Source organism: Athene noctua, chromosome 2 (assembly GCF_965140245.1).
Source record: "Athene noctua chromosome 2, bAthNoc1.hap1.1, whole genome shotgun sequence".
Lineage (NCBI taxonomy): Eukaryota > Metazoa > Chordata > Aves > Strigiformes > Strigidae > Athene > Athene noctua.
Window position 1 is genome coordinate 36,831,438 of NC_134038.1, and position 16,954 is coordinate 36,848,391.

The window sequence follows — 16,954 nt, forward strand, 5'->3', positions numbered from 1 at the left end:
CCTCCCACCTTTAGGAAGAAGACAGCAGAGCCGGGTCCTACCTCTCACTGCGCAGCAGCGAGGCACCGACCCCTCAAAGGGGAACATCGCCCTGAATTATCGGTTTTCGTTCCTAGAGGCCGAGTTTTAAGCGAAAACCCGCCCGCTCTCCTCCGTAGCCCGGGGCCTGGAGGATCCGCCTCAGTGAGGGCGGCAGCCGAGGCGCCTCCCAGGCGCCCGCCCCACGGCCGGGCGGAAGGCCGCGCGTCTGGCGCCGGGAGGCGGGCGGGGGGGCTTGTGGTCTGCGCTTTCACCTTTCGGCGGTGGCGTGAGGGGAGCGGGGCCGGTCGGCTGGAGTGGGGGAGATTTGCGGGGTGCTGCTGCAGAGATGGTGTCGCTGCTGCCGCGCATCGAGCGGCTTTCGTCGCGAGTGGTGCGAGTACTGGGCTGCAACCCGGGGCCCATGACTCTGCAGGGCACCAACACCTACCTGGTGGGCACCGGGCCCAGGTAAGCACCCTGTTCGGGGCCGGGGCAAGGGGCTGGGCCGTCGCGTTTGGGGCCTGTGCGTTGCCTCCGGCTCGAGAGGCGGTTACCGGGCTGTTCCGAAATCCCTTAATTAGGGTAAAAAAAGAGGAGGAAAAACTTGAAAAATACGGCATTAAGTTTTGGGGACCGGTGCCCGGAGGCGGCTTGGAGAGGTGGGATGTGGGGGCTCGGCCGGGCGACTGTTCGGCCAAGAATTCCGTGAGGGACGGGGGTGGGTTCGTCGCCTCGGGCCTTGCAGCTCCCCGGCGGTACGAAACGGCAGCTCCTGCGACTTGTCCGGTAGTTGGAAATACGGGGTCTCAATTTGTTATTCTCCTTTGTTAATTGTTATACCACGGGGGTAGATTATCAAGGAGGGAAGAGATAGCGTCTGGAATATGGAGACATCCATTATCACCACAGTTCCATGCAATGTTGGGTTCTTTTTTTAACATTCTTTAACTGTCACGTGAGCACTCTCAATTCTCTCACTGGTGGGTTGTTTTTTTTTTTCTCGCTTGTTTGTTTGTTGTTTTTTTTTTTTTCCCATGCGTAGAAGAGTCCTTATTGACACTGGGGAACCAGCTATTCCTGAATATATCGGCTGTTTAAAGCAGGCGCTGACAGAGTTCAACATCTCAATTCAAGAAATTTTAGTGACACACTGGCATCATGATCATACTGGTGGAATACCTAATATCTGCACAAATATCCCTAATGGTAGGCCAGAGATTTCAGATACTGTTGCAAATGTTAGATATTTGGCAAGAAAAAGCTTTTTACAGAGTGCTGTGCAAATCATCTGGATTCTTCTGGAATCTCCATGTACACTACATGCAATTTCATGATACTGTTGCAATGTGTAGAATGAGAGCGGTAAATAATCTGAATATTGTAGTACTACAGTTTTTCTTCAATACCTGTGCATAGCTTCATAGTGAATTTTTCTTATGTGTGAATGAGAACCTAGATAGCCATCAGCAGCTTACATGATATTAAGAGATGTGAGAAAAACTTGATACTCGTTCCTTTGTACATTTTCAGTAATGTCAGATTTACTATTACTTTTGCTTGTGTAAAAATTAAATAACTCAGTTTCTGAAAAAGATAGTGCATAACTTACAGCAGACCATTAGTAATTGCTGGCAAATTTGTAGGCATCAGATCATGAGAAGGAAGAGGGTAGGGCAGTCAGCAGGTACATTCTGATCTAAAAATGTGTATTTTGTGTTGATAAACAGTAAGAGACATTTCTGCTTCAGTATCTGGGAATAGAATAAGCAGCATGGATATTGCAGTTCTTATCGTCATCAGACTTCATCACAGGCTTTGTCAGATTTTGTAAAATTGCCAGATGCTTATGTGCGAAGAAGCCTGGCCATGACTGAAAACTGGTGTCTTTGTGAGGATTTCGTCTTGTCAGCTCATGAGTATGGTTGTAAAGACTAGCAAAGGATATAAATACCTTTCTGGGTTGCTATCCATAGCTGCCCCAGCCAAGGCATTTCTAGTTCGTGCGCAGTTCAGAGCGATAAGCCACTGAGGGAAGTTGCAGGTCAGAAAGCTTCCATCTACTGTTAGTCAAATGTTGAATGGTGCTTCTGTGAATCATAATGCAGAGCATGAGTGCAGAAATCTTAATGTAGAAACCTTTTTTTGGCTCTTGATGAGTCAAGAAGGAACATTTTTAAAATATAGTAATTATTGACATTTCTTTATTAATTTCACTTGTGCTTTTTCGTCTTCAAAATTGCTGCTGGTACAGAGTACAGTATTCAGCTTCAGTGGTTTTCACTATTCAGTGTTTGTGGCTCAGAAATAAGGTTGCTTCATAAATGTAAAGTTACTGCACAGAATTTCTTGTTTCTAGTTTTTTATTCATACTGTGTAGTGTGTACTTTTATTTTTAGTTTATACTTTTTATATATAAAAAGTTATTAAAAGTTTATACTTTTTATTCATACTGTGTAGTAATTAATAGTACTTGTTCAAAAAGTAGCCTTTCTGTGGAATTAGCTTTATTAGTGACAAACTCAAAACATCATTTTCTTTGCTTTCCTTAAATAGAGTCTGAATATCGCATCTGTAAGCTTCCTCGTGTCCCTCACCATGAAGAAATAATAGAAGGAGGACATAAATATTTTTATCTTGAAGAAGGAGATGTGATACAGACAGAGGGAGCCACACTCAGGTAAACACTGATTTCTGCAAGTTGCTTTTTTCTACAGAATTTTGACACATTTATGTACCCTAACTTCTAATGATTGGCAATCCATACATCTAATCTTTTCAACACTTATGCATGTAGACTTCCTATCATGATCCAGCAGGATGTGTTCATATGAAGAAATTGTTTTAATGAATGAAGATTATCAGGAATTAGCATTTGGTTTTTGGCCTCAGCAGAGAAATTAAGAACAATTCCCCTGAAAAAATATTTCCTCTGAGAAAAATCAAATAGGACTTTACATACTTTCTCATCACTCTTAGTTTCTGGCTGAGGTTAAACCACGACAAAGCCCCACACAGCCACTCACTTGCTTTGGGCTACTTGGAAAAACAAACATCATAATTCCAAACATCCTCCCCTTCCTCCTTCTTCCCCCAGCTTTATATGCTGAGCATTTCATCGTATGGTGTGGGATGTCCCTTTGGTCAGTTCCGGTCAGCTGTCCCGACTGTGTCCCCTCCCAATGTCTTGTGCACCCCCAGCCTTATTGCTGGTGGGGTGAGGAGAATAAAAGGCTTTGGCTCTGTGTAAGCACTGCTCAGCAGTAATGAAAACATGCCTGTATTAGCAATGCTGTTTTCAGCACAAATCCAAAACATAGCCTCATACTAGCTACTATGAAAAAAATTAACTCTATCCCAGCCAAAACCAGCACATTCTGCACCCCTTAGTCCATACCATTTACATCACGCTCGGGTCCCACACTCTCCAATACAACCTCATTAACCAGCACCCCCTTTCCCATCCTTTGATAGAATGCACAGGTATCATTCCCTTAGTCTGTGGACCACCCCTGTAAAATGTCTATAAAAGGTCTATAAAATGTCCACTGTGTTCATTTAGTCTATGACTTTGGGCTCCATCTGTTACGGTGGTCACTCGGCACAGGAGAGGTAGAGTGTTGCATGGAGTAACCAGGCACTAAAGCCAGCTCAGGTCAGGTTGCTGCTGCACATGGCACTGCTTCTTGTAAGACTTGTCCTCCACTGGTTTGGGTGGTTCCTGCTGTAGTAATTCCCAAAACATGCAACTCAAATCCTGGCTTACAACAATTTAAAGGTATTTACATTACAATCTCCACCCTGGTCGCTTTGGGCCAGGTTATAGGGTTTAACATTGCAATGAACTCCTCCCCTTGCCCTGCTCTGGCATGGATTTACCCCCAGATGCAGTCCCTTCGGGGTGTGCCTGCTCGAAGTGGGGCCTTATCAGTGCGCCAGTCTCTTCAGGGCTAGACCTGCTGCAGCGTAGACTTAACACACAGCCACAGTGGCTTTGAGGTGCACCTGTTCCAGCATGGCCTTCTCCATGGGCCACAATGTCTTCAGAGAAATAGCTGCTCCAGCCTGGCCTTACCCATGGCTGCAGGGATGTGCCTGCTCTCTTGTGGGCTTATCCATGGCCACATGCCTTGAAGTGCTTCAGTGTGACCTCGTGCACAGCCACTGATGCTTCAAGGGGTATCTGTGCTGGTTGCCAAAAAAGACTGTCGTGGTTTAACCCCAGCTAGCAGCTAAGTCCCACATGGCTGTTTGCTCACTACCCCCTGGTGGGATGGGGGAGAGAACTGGAAGGGTAAAAGTGAGAAAACTCATGGGTCGAGACAAAGACATTTTAATAGGTAAAGCAAAAGCCATACATGCAAGCAAAGCAAAACAAGGAATTCATTCCCATGGGCAGGTAGATGTTTAACCACCTCCAGGAAAGCAGGGCTCCATTTAACGGTTACTTGGGGAAAAAAACCACCATAATTCCAAACATCTCCCCCTTCCTCCTTCTTCTCCCAGATTTATATGCTGAGCATGACATCACGTGGTAAGATATCCCTTTGGTCAGTTGGGGTCAGCTGTCCTGACTGCGTCCCCTCCCCGCTTCTTGTGCACCCCCAGCCTTGTTGCTGGTGGGGTGGGGTGAGAAGCAGAAAAGGCCTTGACTGCTCAGCAGTAATGAAAACATTCCTGTATTACCAACACTGTTTTCAGCACAAGTCCAAAACACAGGCTTGTAGTAGCTACTGTGAAGAAAATTAACTCTCTCCCAGCCAAAACCAGCACACTTACTAAAAATGATATATTGGGGAAGTTTATGGTAGTCTGGATGGATTATTTAGTGTGCATTTCTTTTTACTTTAAAAATATTTCTCAGACACTAAAACCTTTAATACTTAAGGGTTTAAAGTTTTAACATTTTAACCTGTCAGGTTCTTTGTAGGGTGCCAATTTGGAAGGGCTTCTTCTGAGAGAGTATATTGCCTGTCTTGTTAGCTTGAATGAGTCTGAAACAGAAAGCCACTCTGCCTCACACAAACACAGACACAAAGAAAAGATGTGACTGTTCTTTTCCAGAGTTCTTTCATTAACATTAATGCATTAATGCATAAATGCATTACTCTTCGAAGGACAAATTTTGCTCGTTTTCCTCAATTTAGATGTGAATTATATCCCACTTGCAGAATATGCCAGCTGGTTAGGATAGGAAGAAAAAATGTAAAAATAACAGATATATTTGACCAAAAGCATTTTATTTTGTTATTGTGAAGAAAAAAAAAAAGAAACCAAACATGGAGAGTATTATGTTGACTATTGAAGATCTATCACTACTCTGTGTGGCCCATGTTTGGACAAAATCAATTTAGACATGGAAAACAACTTGCTAAATTTGAATCCAAGTCAGACAGGGGTGGCACATTTGAAGTTTGGGGTAATGCAGCCAAACTTTATGCTAAAAGCAGGTATTCTCACCTGGCTAATTCAGTAAACACTTTAAGGATACTCTTACATCCACCGCTGGTGCCAAAATAGCAGTATCTGCATGTTAAATTTTAGTTAGCGATCTTCAGATTTTCAAGCTGTGCCAGGCAGCGTTGGGTTCTTTTTCCTTTGTTTTTCCACTTAGTGGTTAAGCTTCCTGGTAATGTTTCGTCAAGAACTGGAGGATACTACTTCATATGAGGGCAAGATGGAACCCATCAGCTTGATTTGCCTCCACAGGACAATGGCTCACTTGCTTTCTGCTGAATTCCAGTAAGAGCTGGAAGTCACTGCAGGAGATGGTGCTGTGCTTGTGGTCTCCCAGCCCTGCATAGATGTGGCTGTGTGCTGCTTACCTTGGCCTGTGCACCACGCTTGGCACCAGCTCTGTCGGTTCCTGTTCGCTGCTTTCACGCATCTGCCTTTAACAAGAAGATGCTGCTGAATTTCAGCAGGGATGCTGGTCTGAGTTGTGTTACTTTCACATTGAATCAGCCTCAGCATGAGGCCTTCTGCCTTTCAAAAATCATAGTGAAAGGACACTGCGGTGCAGCTCCTTAGCAACTCAGGTTACTATGTACATACCAATTGCTGCGTTGGAATGCAGTACTCCTTCAAGCTGTGGAGTCCTAAGTCCTTACCATTCAGATGTTTAACAACCTGCAGGTAGAACAGCTAAAAGACGGTGATTCCTTGTATTTGACAGCTCAGCTGCACTGTGTCATGGGGCTTTCAAGGAAAAATAAATTTCAGGAGACAGAAATTTATCAGGGTTTAGTCTCAAAGTTTATACTTAATTTCTAAAAGAATTGGCAACATCATACTTGCCCTCTTTTGCTAAGTGCAAGGTGTATGTCAAAAACTTCACGTTTCCATCTGGAGATAATCTGTCAATTTTTCTGTTTTAAAGCTTCAGAGTAAAGCCTTGTGTAACACAAATTCTACATGACTAGCCAGCTCCCTTAATGCCCTTTTATTATGATACATCATGTAAGTAAAAGCATGTTAGAGATGGTGATCAGTGTTCTCTACAATAGTATAAGAAAATGGACTGGGATTAGACCAAGTGATACCCTGTTTGCATCAACATTTCAGCCTTTTTTGGTCTTATTTCTTTCTGGTTCTTATTGTGGGCTACATTGTAAGTGTATGATTTCTATCATGTGTTTCTAGCTTCTGAAAATGAAGCATGTATGCAGTATGGAAAACACACTTTTTTGTTGCTCTTTAAACAGAGTGTTATATACGCCTGGACACACTGATGATCATATGGCTTTACATCTAGAAGAAGAAAATGCTCTGTTTTCCGGTGACTGCATTTTAGGGGAAGGAACAACTGTAATTGAAGACCTGTATGATTACATGAAAACTTTGAGGAGGTTGTTACAAATGAAACTAAATTTAATATATCCAGGTAAGTGGTTCTATTTTGAACTGCTCTGTTTTACTATACAATTTTTAAATATCTCCTCTAAGAATTTGAGAACTTTTATTAAAATCAAACACCATTATTAATCTTAAAAATTCAAGTTCATTACGTAATATATGTCCAGTGCTAAGATAAGAAGACTTTATGGCAAGACTTGATAATTTTTCAATGGTAGATAACTTCCCTTCCTGACATTTCTCCATTTGAGGGTGAATCTTGTGCTTCTGAGCCCAGAGCATACAGAGGCCAGAATCTTTCAGCGTTGGAATTATGCAGCAACTTTGGTTTTCTTATATTACTTTATCCACAAGCCTTAATGTTACCTTGGAAACAAAAATAAGAGTCATTCTTTTGTTCCTTTGCATCCCCACATACACTGCCAATGTGAGTAACCTAGTAGGGTTTTTTGAGGGGTGTCTGTCCTTTGCAGCACAGATCAATCGTGAAAAGCTGCAGAACTGTCAGATGGTTGTCTTAGTTAATGACTTAGCTTAAATTTGAACAAGAACCAAGAGGTCAAAGGTCATGTTCTAAAAATAAGTTGCTGATTCATTCAGTCTATGACTTTGCTTTATTTTTTTTCCTCTATCTCCCCCAAACCTTGGGAATGCATTTACTTTTCATATAAAGCGCTTGTCTGTTTGTCAAGACTGGGTTTTAAGAATTCATTATGTAGCTAAGGTTTAAGCTCCTCATTTGATTTTTCACAGCTACATCTCAGGATTTTTTCTGATTTATTCTGTTTCATCTTCTTCAGCTTGTCATTCTGAGTGACTGTGTCTACATTTTCAGTTGTCTTCCTCCATAACCACCTATGTTTAGCCTACATAACAAAATCTCTTTTGTGTTCATTCTTAAGATATGCTTCTTTTGAAGTAGGTGTTCTTTAAATGCTTTAAGATCTAATCATAAAAATGCTATTTAAGAAAAATACCACTATAGATATTCCAGGGATGTGGAGGCTGACAGACAGAAATAGTGACTTGCTCATAGTTATTGACTTAACTACTGGTAAAACTAAGAATAGCCTTCAGAATCTCAGTCTCTTGATTAATTAAATGTTCTATTTTATTTCTTAAATACCTACAAAACTAAGTCTGTTGCTCTAATTGAGTTTCTGCCTTCCAAAACCCCATATATGCCAAATTCTATTGGGTTTATCAGTTTTATCTGTTATATTTCACTCTCTCCCTAATTTATCTAGATTACACATTCAGGAAGGTTGAATATTTGTGCCATTTATCTGTAACTATTTCCTACACTGTTGTAAGTATGTTCATGCTGTACTTGCCATTAGGAAGCCAGTTGGATATTATACATTTTCAGTGATGAGTAGCTAAGTACCGAGATGGTTTGGAGCTAATCCATGCATCACAAAATGTGTGTGCAATTGTGTAAAAGATAACTATTGCCCAGTCGGAACAATTGTTTATATTATTGGTCTATACAGTAAAATGGTAACTATAGCAGAAGGTAGTTTGCTTTAGCAGTACATTTTGTATGAGCTCAGTACTTTGACTTTATTGCAGTTGTAGGTCTTCATAATTCTTGAACTGTTTGTCTTGTTCTCCATCCATGCTTTAGCACTTAAATTGCAGCCTCAGATTAGATGTAGAGGAGCATGAATTTTTGTAACAAGCTGACTGCTGGCTAGGTGTGAGTAGCTGAATTTTGCCCAATCCTTCCCCTTCCATGTTTCTTTTTTAATTTAATGTGAAGATGACTTCAGGCAGAATACTCATGACAGTCTATTTACAGCCGATAGTTGATGAGAATCCTTGGGTCCAGAAAAGGGCATTTTAGTCAGCAGAGGGCTCCCCATCCTGTAATAATAAACGATGTTCCTTGATAATACAGAAAAAATGGTACTGCAGTTAGGAATCTGTGCAAGATTTCATAAGCCAATTATTTTTATCCTTAGTGCTTTAATTTACTGTAAGAGAAATCTATATTACTTCACAGGGTGTTATGAGAATAAAAACTTACTGTTTCTGATCATCTGGGCTATACAGAGGGGTGAAATAATATGAAGCTGTCTGATATAAAGTCTGAACTATTGAAAAGGCAGTCATATTTTGAGAGATCTATTTTACAAACTCAGAAACATTTTACATTTATGCAGATACTAATTTATTTATTGGTGAAGTTAATTGTGTTGCTGTCCCTGAAAAATTATGGGTGGTAAAGATCCACATGTGGATTTAGTTCCAAGCTTTCTGACATAATTTTAATGTATGCATATGCATACGTAATGGCTGTGGATCAGATGATGTAATGGATATGAAATGCCTTTAACTTTGCAAAGTTTGTGTTCCATTCCAGGTACTGACATTGGTCTTGTAGTCTAAGTCAGTTAAATCAGTTGGAAGAGCAGAGACTGGTTTTAAGACTGCCTTGTGATTCCATGCGCAGGCCTTAATTTTGAAGATTTTAATGTGACCTGTCATTATAAAATGCAAAAGAATGGACAGTTACCATTATAGTCTCTGCTCTATATATCTTAATTTTTTTTCTAAATTTAAACATTTTTTTTCTAAATGGCAATATATTTACTAGAGATACTGTTATGTTTGTAATTTATTTTGTAAGGAATAATAGCTTCAGATTAAAGATGTTTGAAATCATTAAATATATGTGCCCGTGACAGAATAATTTTATATTTACATGTTACATATCTTTTATTATTATTATACTACCTTTACACTCTATACAAGGTAAGCTTCAATGTGTATTTAGTAATTTCAAATCTGCTGAAGTGAGTGTGTAAGTTGAGATACACATAAATATTTTGACTTGCTGAAGAATAGGTTTCCTTTGACACTTACTTCACAGATATTCAAAACATGAAAAAATAGTTGTTCTTTTTCTATAAGCTGCCTGTCCTCAGGCAGAATAAGCTCTGGTTTTAAAAGCCTTAAAACTAAAAATCCATTTAGTCAGTTAACCCAAAAGTACAACTAAAAAATATGATGATTTCTTTTTAAATAATCAGAGAACCTAAAATAAACTGCCTGATTTGGATGATGCCAAATGACTTCTAAAAGAAAACTGTGTTTTTCACAATAGTTTCTGTTCTCTCATTTTATAAATTACTTTGAGTTTAGACTGGCAGAACTAGAAGTTTCTGCTGCTACTTCAGGTGAGGTATACAGGCAAAGAAATAGGAAACCTTGCTATAAAAAGCGTGATGTAAGTAAATTTCTTTATAGGTAAAACATTGTTTAACTTTTGTGCATGTAACTCATGTCTGAAAAACATTTTCATTTCATCTGTCATTTTAGTGTATCATGAGGCAGTATTTGATTTTTCCACAAAGGTTAGTGCTTTACTAATTAAGGTTTTTTCTAATTTGATTCAAAGACCTTTCAGTAAGTTGAACATTTCTGATCTGCCATAGTAAGTCCAGGAAAAAAACACGTGTTTGTTTATGCCAGACATAAAAAGGTCCACATACAGCCTTCCATGTGCATTGCTTATTTCTGCTCTGACACATTCCTGTTGGCTCACTGATTTGTCTTCTATTGATTTTTTTTTTTATCATACTTGTGAAAGTATGTTCTCAAGGGTATAACGTACCGTGTGTGAGTCACTTTGGAAGATCTGTCCTGGAAAATTTATCTGTCGCAATTAAAGATGTTACTTCTGTCGCCCTGTGTTTGCTAGATAGCCCCACAACAGGACAGTAGTACATGAGTCCTTCACCTCAGCCAATACTGTTCAAAGACCAGAATCAGTTGAAATCATCAGTATCTTTTGGGGAGAGTGAGACAGGCAGAGAGAGGTAATATAATAATCTGAATCTCATCCTTAAAATCTGTTCAGCAGTGAACTCCTTTCCATTTTTTTTTTTAATAGCCTGAAGTAGCCTTCCCTTGCTTTCCTTATCTCATCTGAAGTATTCCTTCTCCCCATTCACGCTTTTCAGATCCTAATGCTTCCTTTGCATTGTAATGCTTTTCAATTTCAGACTGTGGTGCAGAAATTCAGACTTAATTTTAGCCTATTTATATGCAAAAAAACCCCAAACCACCAAAGCAAAAAACCTGTGAAGAGCGTCTTAACAGTTTAACTTCAAGGATACTCTGACAGGGTGGTATGTACAGGTGCTGCACCCTTCTTATGACTTTTAAGTCTACCAGAGTTTACATAATAATGAATCAATTATTCAATAGCATGCTTAATTCCAAATTTAAGTAACAGTGCTCTGGTACCTGTGTTTTGATTTAGGTCATGGCCCAGTAGTATGTGATGCAAATGCTAGAATCCAAAGCTACATTTCTCACCGAACAGCACGTGAACAGCAAATTCTAAATGTTTTCCAGAAGAATGCTGGAAAATCGTATACATCCTCGGAGCTTGTAAAGATAGTATACAAGGTAATGGTTGATTAAAAGTTTTTAGATCTTTCTATCTTTAGATCAAACTAAAGAAAATTGAGGTTATGTTCATAAAATTGTATGTAACAGTTTGTTTGAGTGAAGACCGTGGTGGCTTTTTAAAAGAGAAAAAATAAATTCTGCTTGTTCAGATTTCATATATGACTGTGCATTTAAATTGTATTGTTTAAGCACTTCATTGGAGTAGGGCCTGGATGATTCTTACAACCTTCTTATTTCACTATCTAGATGGTCCCAAGCACAGTTTCATGGGACCAAGCGAAAATAAAGTTGTAGTGCTTGGTTCTAAGTGAAAAGTATGAGATGACTGTTAATTGTTGATTTGTCAAAGTGTGTTTGGAGTCTCCTGAAAGATTGTTTAGAACTTCTAGTTCTTGGTTTATCCGTCTGCAGGAGGGTGCAGGAGGACCGCAGTTCCACAGAGATAGATATTGTGCTCAGAGGTTGGGTAGCTTGCGTTGTGTCGTTAGGCAGACATAAGAGTACTTATTTGCTACTTCATCATTCTTCATGTAACCTAGGTAATTTGTACATGTGATATGGGGGTTACCCCTCCTATCAAGTAAAGATAAAAGTTATAGCATTTGCTTCAGAGGAAGATGTCTAAGTTGCCTATGGCAGTGGCTTGTGAGTAAGTCTGTAACAGCTTCATAACTCATTTTTCGTGGTTCTGCTGATCCCCAGTTTGCAAAAGAATTGACGTTGAACATTTTGCAGTGCTGATGTACCTGTTACCTGTGGCTGTTTAGCTCCTGCAGTTTTCCTGCCTGAACAGCAACAGCTTTTAAAGTATACAGCCATGCACATGTTCTTCTAAATCACAAACCACTTGTCCTGTCACTATAGGATGAGAATTTTCTCAGTACTGCTAAAGCTTTCATATTAAAAATGACAGTGTAAGCTTTTCGAGCTTTTTAAAGATTCACAATTTGTTGAGCTAGTTTTCTAGTGAATTTTCCTGCCAAACTCGTGTTACTTGGAGAACAACTGTTTAATTTTCAAAAAGGCGGCTTTTCTTTTAGAATGACAGAGCTGGAGAGGAGGATTTTGAGAAATGTAATTGGCTTTTACCTAGTGGGCATTAGAAAACTTTAAGAGATGTTTTGTCCTCCTGAAGCTGTTGTATTTTTAAATTGTTCACTCATTTATAGATGCTAATTGTTAAAGGATATTTAAACCTATGCAAACATTGTCATGGAACAGAAGTGATAGGTATCGGTGGAGAAATACATCTCCAAATTTGTCTTTAAAAATGCTGACCCAGTGCAGACCAAGCTCAGAAGAGCACAGTCTTAGTGTTGGCCAAAGTTTGCATAACACAAATGGATAATGCAAAAAAACAAGCAAAGTAAACTGAAGTGTGTTTTTGGGCTACTAGTTTAACTGGTGTAAAATTGATTTGCTCATTTTAGTTTGTTGTCATTATATAACTAACTGAATGTTCAACATAGCAGTTCAGAAGAGGAAGATCTATGTATGTTGAACCATGAGTTACATATATTGAAAAAAATAATTGGGAGATACTTAAACAAATACAAAATGCGTATTTGTGTTCCCATTAGGAGATCCCTGAAAATTTACTTCCAGCAGCAGAAAATAACCTCCTAGTCCACTTGAAGAAGTTGGAAAAAGAAGGAAAAGTGTGTAAGTTGTGGGTAGAGGGTCATTTTCATTTTGATTTTCTATATACTGTTTCTCATTATATTTTAGTGGATTATTTCCCAGGGGGAAAAAAACCTGAAATTAGTTGTAGTAGCTGTCCTTCAGACAACTGAAGTAGAATTATATATAAAAGGCCTCTGGCTATACAGTATTTCCAAACTTTCAGAAAATATTTTATAAAGCATTTGTGACATACTTAGAGCACCGATTACTGCAATGCATATACCTTTACATTTTCATTTAAAACATACCATGGAATACATTCCTAATGCTAGTGTTTATACGTTTGTGTATTTTCTGAAATTCTTACCTAAACATGCATTATTGTGACTCTTCTACTCCAGTTGGAGGGTCTTGATTCAGCTGTGTGTTCCTGCTCTCCATGAAGCACAAGATATGCGCTTAAAAGTTTTTTTATTTTTTGTTTTTTAATCTTCAATTTGAGCTCCTGGAGAGGGAGGGAAGCAATCTCATCAGAACACTTGCAGTTTTTCAGTGCTGGTCTCTGTTGTGTGACAACAGTTGCTAAATTTCTAAATACAAGCTTAGACCCAGATATGTGATAAACCCTTAACATCATGTGACCTTTGTCAGTTATTCAGTTCAAATTAAGTTCACTGGAAAGGAAAATTTATTCTTTTGGTTCTGAGAACGTAGCATACAAATGCTTGTGTACCAATAGTAGTTGTTCATTTGGTTTTGATATGATGTCCTTTCCACATAGTCCAAGTTGCAGTATTTCAAATATTGTTCCCATTATGGAAGACTCAAGCTGCAGTCATAACAATGTCTGCTTAATTTTCACAAAATATTTTTCCAAAGAACCATGTTGTCAGTATCTGTAATGAATGTGACGGGCATATTACAACCTTACAAGAGAGTTACTCAATGCAAATTATGGCCATATGCTGTCTGCTGCAGTCATTAATTCACCACTTCATACTAGAAATTGCAGTTTATGTTGGTACATAACTTTTATAACTTGAATTAGGAGTGATACTGCCTTTACAGATTTGCTTTTCTCACTCAGAAAAATAATGTCTTGTGTACAGGAGCATGGTACAATATGGGTATGTAAGCTTTCTCCCATGTTTGGATATAAGTATCTTGGTCATTGTTTCACATTTTTAAAACTGCTGATGAAGAGAGAAAAATAATTTGACTGTTCTTAATTTTGTAGCACAAATATTTTTTTTCTCTGAAGTTCATTAATTTTGGAAAATGCAACAGTTGTTCTGCTAGCTCAAATTTCTTAATATCTAGAATTTTTAATATTCTGAACTTTCAATAACTGTGAGATTATTAAACACTTTTTTATTATTCTTTATATTGCTAGGTTACACTGTGAAACAGTTAATGGTTATCATCTTCCATTAAAATGCAACACTGGCCTGAAGGAAAGTATTCCAGTGGTTTTAATAAAAAATGCCATGTATAGACATACATATGCATGTACAGGTTAAGTTTGAGATCCTCTGTAATGTTTATATATAGCATCTAAGTGTTAGTTTGTGACTAATTTGGTCTTTTTTTCTTAACAGTACATGACACGTCTCCCAACTTCAGATGGAGAAACAATTTATAAGTTACGCAAGATTGCTCAAGAATATTTTTAATCTGCATAGTTGCTGCATGAAAAAATAGAATGATGAGCTCAGATGATACGTAAAATAAATACTAATTCTTCCTTCCTTTTTTTTAAACAGTGGTAACACCATTTCAAAGCAGTGTTACAGTCAGTTAAATAATGCTTTTCATATTCTTCTTTACAGAAATTTTCAAAATTACCTGATACATACTGAGCTAATAAAATGGAATGAGTGTGAAGAACTGAATGTTACCTCTGCTATAAAATATCCAGCTTTATCACTGGTGGCAGAAAACAAATAGCAGGGTCTTATAAACTTAATATTACCATATTATAAAGCAATATTATAAACTTAGTAAAGCAGATATGTAAAAAATCTCTAGTAAAAGAATAGAAAAAATGTTTCATTTGCTTGTGATTTTCAAAAAGTAATTTTCTAACAAGTTATCTGTACATTCTAAAAACCAAGTTATTTTTGTTAACAGATGTAAATACTGGGGTTTATATTCCTTTTCTAATTTAGCTGCCTGTGCATATCTTTGCTGGTTGCTCACTGCAGTAGGTTTTAACGAACACCAAAAGTAATTCCAGACTTCTCTGTTTCCTGGCGGAAACACTATTTCTATGGAATTCAAAGTATACATTCATTTTACCTAATTCATGTCAAAAAATGTGCAGAGTTGGAGCAGACTCTTGAATTCTTTACCTTGTAAGATTCTGCAAAAATGTGATTAAAAAGCTGTATAAATTGGGATATGTATTACCATATGAAGTTGTTTATAACTAACAAGCTTCAAGTTTTACTGTTAAATCCATTTAAACTACAAATATTTTAATTAAAGGTTTTACTTGGTTGTAAGATACTGTATAGTGTATTAAAATACAATATTGGAAGATTAAACTGTAAGTTCTGTTCTCTGCGGAGCTTAAGCTTTCAGAATAGCATACGAATGTTTGCATTACTTTGTGTATTCAAAGTGTGTGAAGGTTTTATGATATATACACTTCTTTTAATTCTGGCTCAACCTGAAAAAAAAATCAGGTATGAGATGTTTGAAATTACCAAAGAGAAATATATGTCCTTGAAAATCTTTCACTGTTCAATACTGTACCTTCATTTGTGAGACATCTGTATGTTTGGGTATTTAAGGCATGTCTTAATAATTATCATTATTTTATGAAGCTATTGACATTTGTTCTAATCAGCTGAGCCAAATCCAATACAAAAATACTCCCAGGAATAGCAATCCAAAACAGAAATACTCTGAAGTAGTAACCAGCCCCCTGAAGAGGGGTAATAGTAACTTCTGCTCTATAAAATAATGCATTCTGCAAACCATTGATCAGATTTTTGGCCACATAATGACTCTTGCTTACTTTTAACTTTCTTTGCAGTGTCATTTTAGGGTCTTTTTCAGGTCTCCTAGCTTTTCTTCCTTTTTTGTTTTGTTTATTTGTATTTTTCCATTTCAGCCACTTTTTGTTTTCCTCCTCCCACAAACCTTATTTTTTTAATTTCTTTTGGATTGTTTCTCTCTTCATAATTACACAGAAGGTTTCACATGGACTTCTTATCATTAATAATTGTTTTCCTGTAACTCTTTCATGAATTTATAGTTTTTCCATTGTTAGGAATGAAAAGGTAATTATCACTGTTTTCTTTCTTAAAAACTTAATTCACATGCTCTGAATGATGTCATTTTCCTTCAGGAAAACAGAAGGATCAGTGAAATGGCACAGTTTTCTGTCGTGAGGTCTGAGAACTAAGCCAGGAGTTAAACTGGTATGAAGAGGTGATGTCTCATTACCTTTCTGAGCTTAAGAAGAAGTCTACCGGCAGGCAAAATGTCGCTGAATCATTTTCTTCTGTTTTACTGTACTTCATTTTTAAATACAAAGAAATGGCTTTAGGATTAATTTAAAAGTATCATTGGAACTTGCGAGCAGCAAAGAAAGCGACAGGGTACAAATGGGAGAATTGCATGTTCGGTGCTGTGCTGCAGCAAACACCTGACATTCACAAAAAATTAGGGAAATTGCAGTTTAACCAGAAGAAGTTAATTGTGAGTTAATTATAATGTCATTCATTATAAGTCAGAGTGTTTATTTAAAAATAGTGGTAAATGTAAGCTATATGCCATGTATGTATAAAAAATGGGCATTTTCCTATTAACATCCCTTGTAAGGAATACATTCATCTGTGCAGAATGCTTTGAAAGTCAATAATAAAAACAGGAGAAGGGGCAATTTCTATCTTATCAAGCCAGAAGGGCAAATGTCATTTGATGTGTGAACTTTCTAAACAGCTGGGGACAAACTGTATTTCCAGTCTTCCTGCCAGCTAATTTGAAGATCCTGTGCATCATCATTTATTAGTTTTAAGACCTAGGA

The 16,954-nt window shown here is 37.9% G+C and overlaps 1 protein-coding gene across 2 annotated transcripts; it reads left to right on the top strand.

The window, feature by feature from the left end:
- Window positions 1-279: 279 nt before the first annotated feature.
- On the top strand, window positions 280-15,654 carry LACTB2 (lactamase beta 2). 2 transcript variants are annotated; one of them, XM_074897679.1, is made up of 7 exons: window positions 280-489; window positions 1,064-1,227; window positions 2,575-2,698; window positions 6,723-6,901; window positions 11,144-11,292; window positions 12,876-12,953; window positions 14,517-15,654. In XM_074897679.1, the coding sequence occupies exons 1-7, from the start codon at window positions 368-370 to the stop codon at window positions 14,589-14,591; spliced, it is 891 nt and encodes a 296-aa protein (XP_074753780.1). In that variant the 5' UTR covers window positions 280-367; the 3' UTR covers window positions 14,592-15,654. The 2 variants fall into 2 exon arrangements, with proteins under 2 accessions (XP_074753780.1, XP_074753781.1); XM_074897680.1 differs by having other exon boundaries at window positions 282-489; window positions 12,876-12,957.
- Window positions 15,655-16,954: the final 1,300 nt, after the last annotated feature.

What these genes read in the sequence shown, in the direction of transcription:
- LACTB2 (XM_074897679.1), top strand. Translation starts at nt 368, where the DNA reads ATGGTGTCGCTGCTGCCGCGCATCGAGCGGCTTTCGTCGCGAGTGGTG. An exon ending in CTGGTGGGCACCGGGCCCAG is followed by an intron (nt 490 to 1,063) that starts GTAAGCACCCTG and finishes TCCCATGCGTAG; the next exon opens with AAGAGTCCTTATTGACACTG. An exon ending in AGTTGGAAAAAGAAGGAAAA is followed by an intron (nt 12,954 to 14,516) that starts GTGTGTAAGTTG and finishes TTTTCTTAACAG; the next exon opens with TACATGACACGTCTCCCAAC.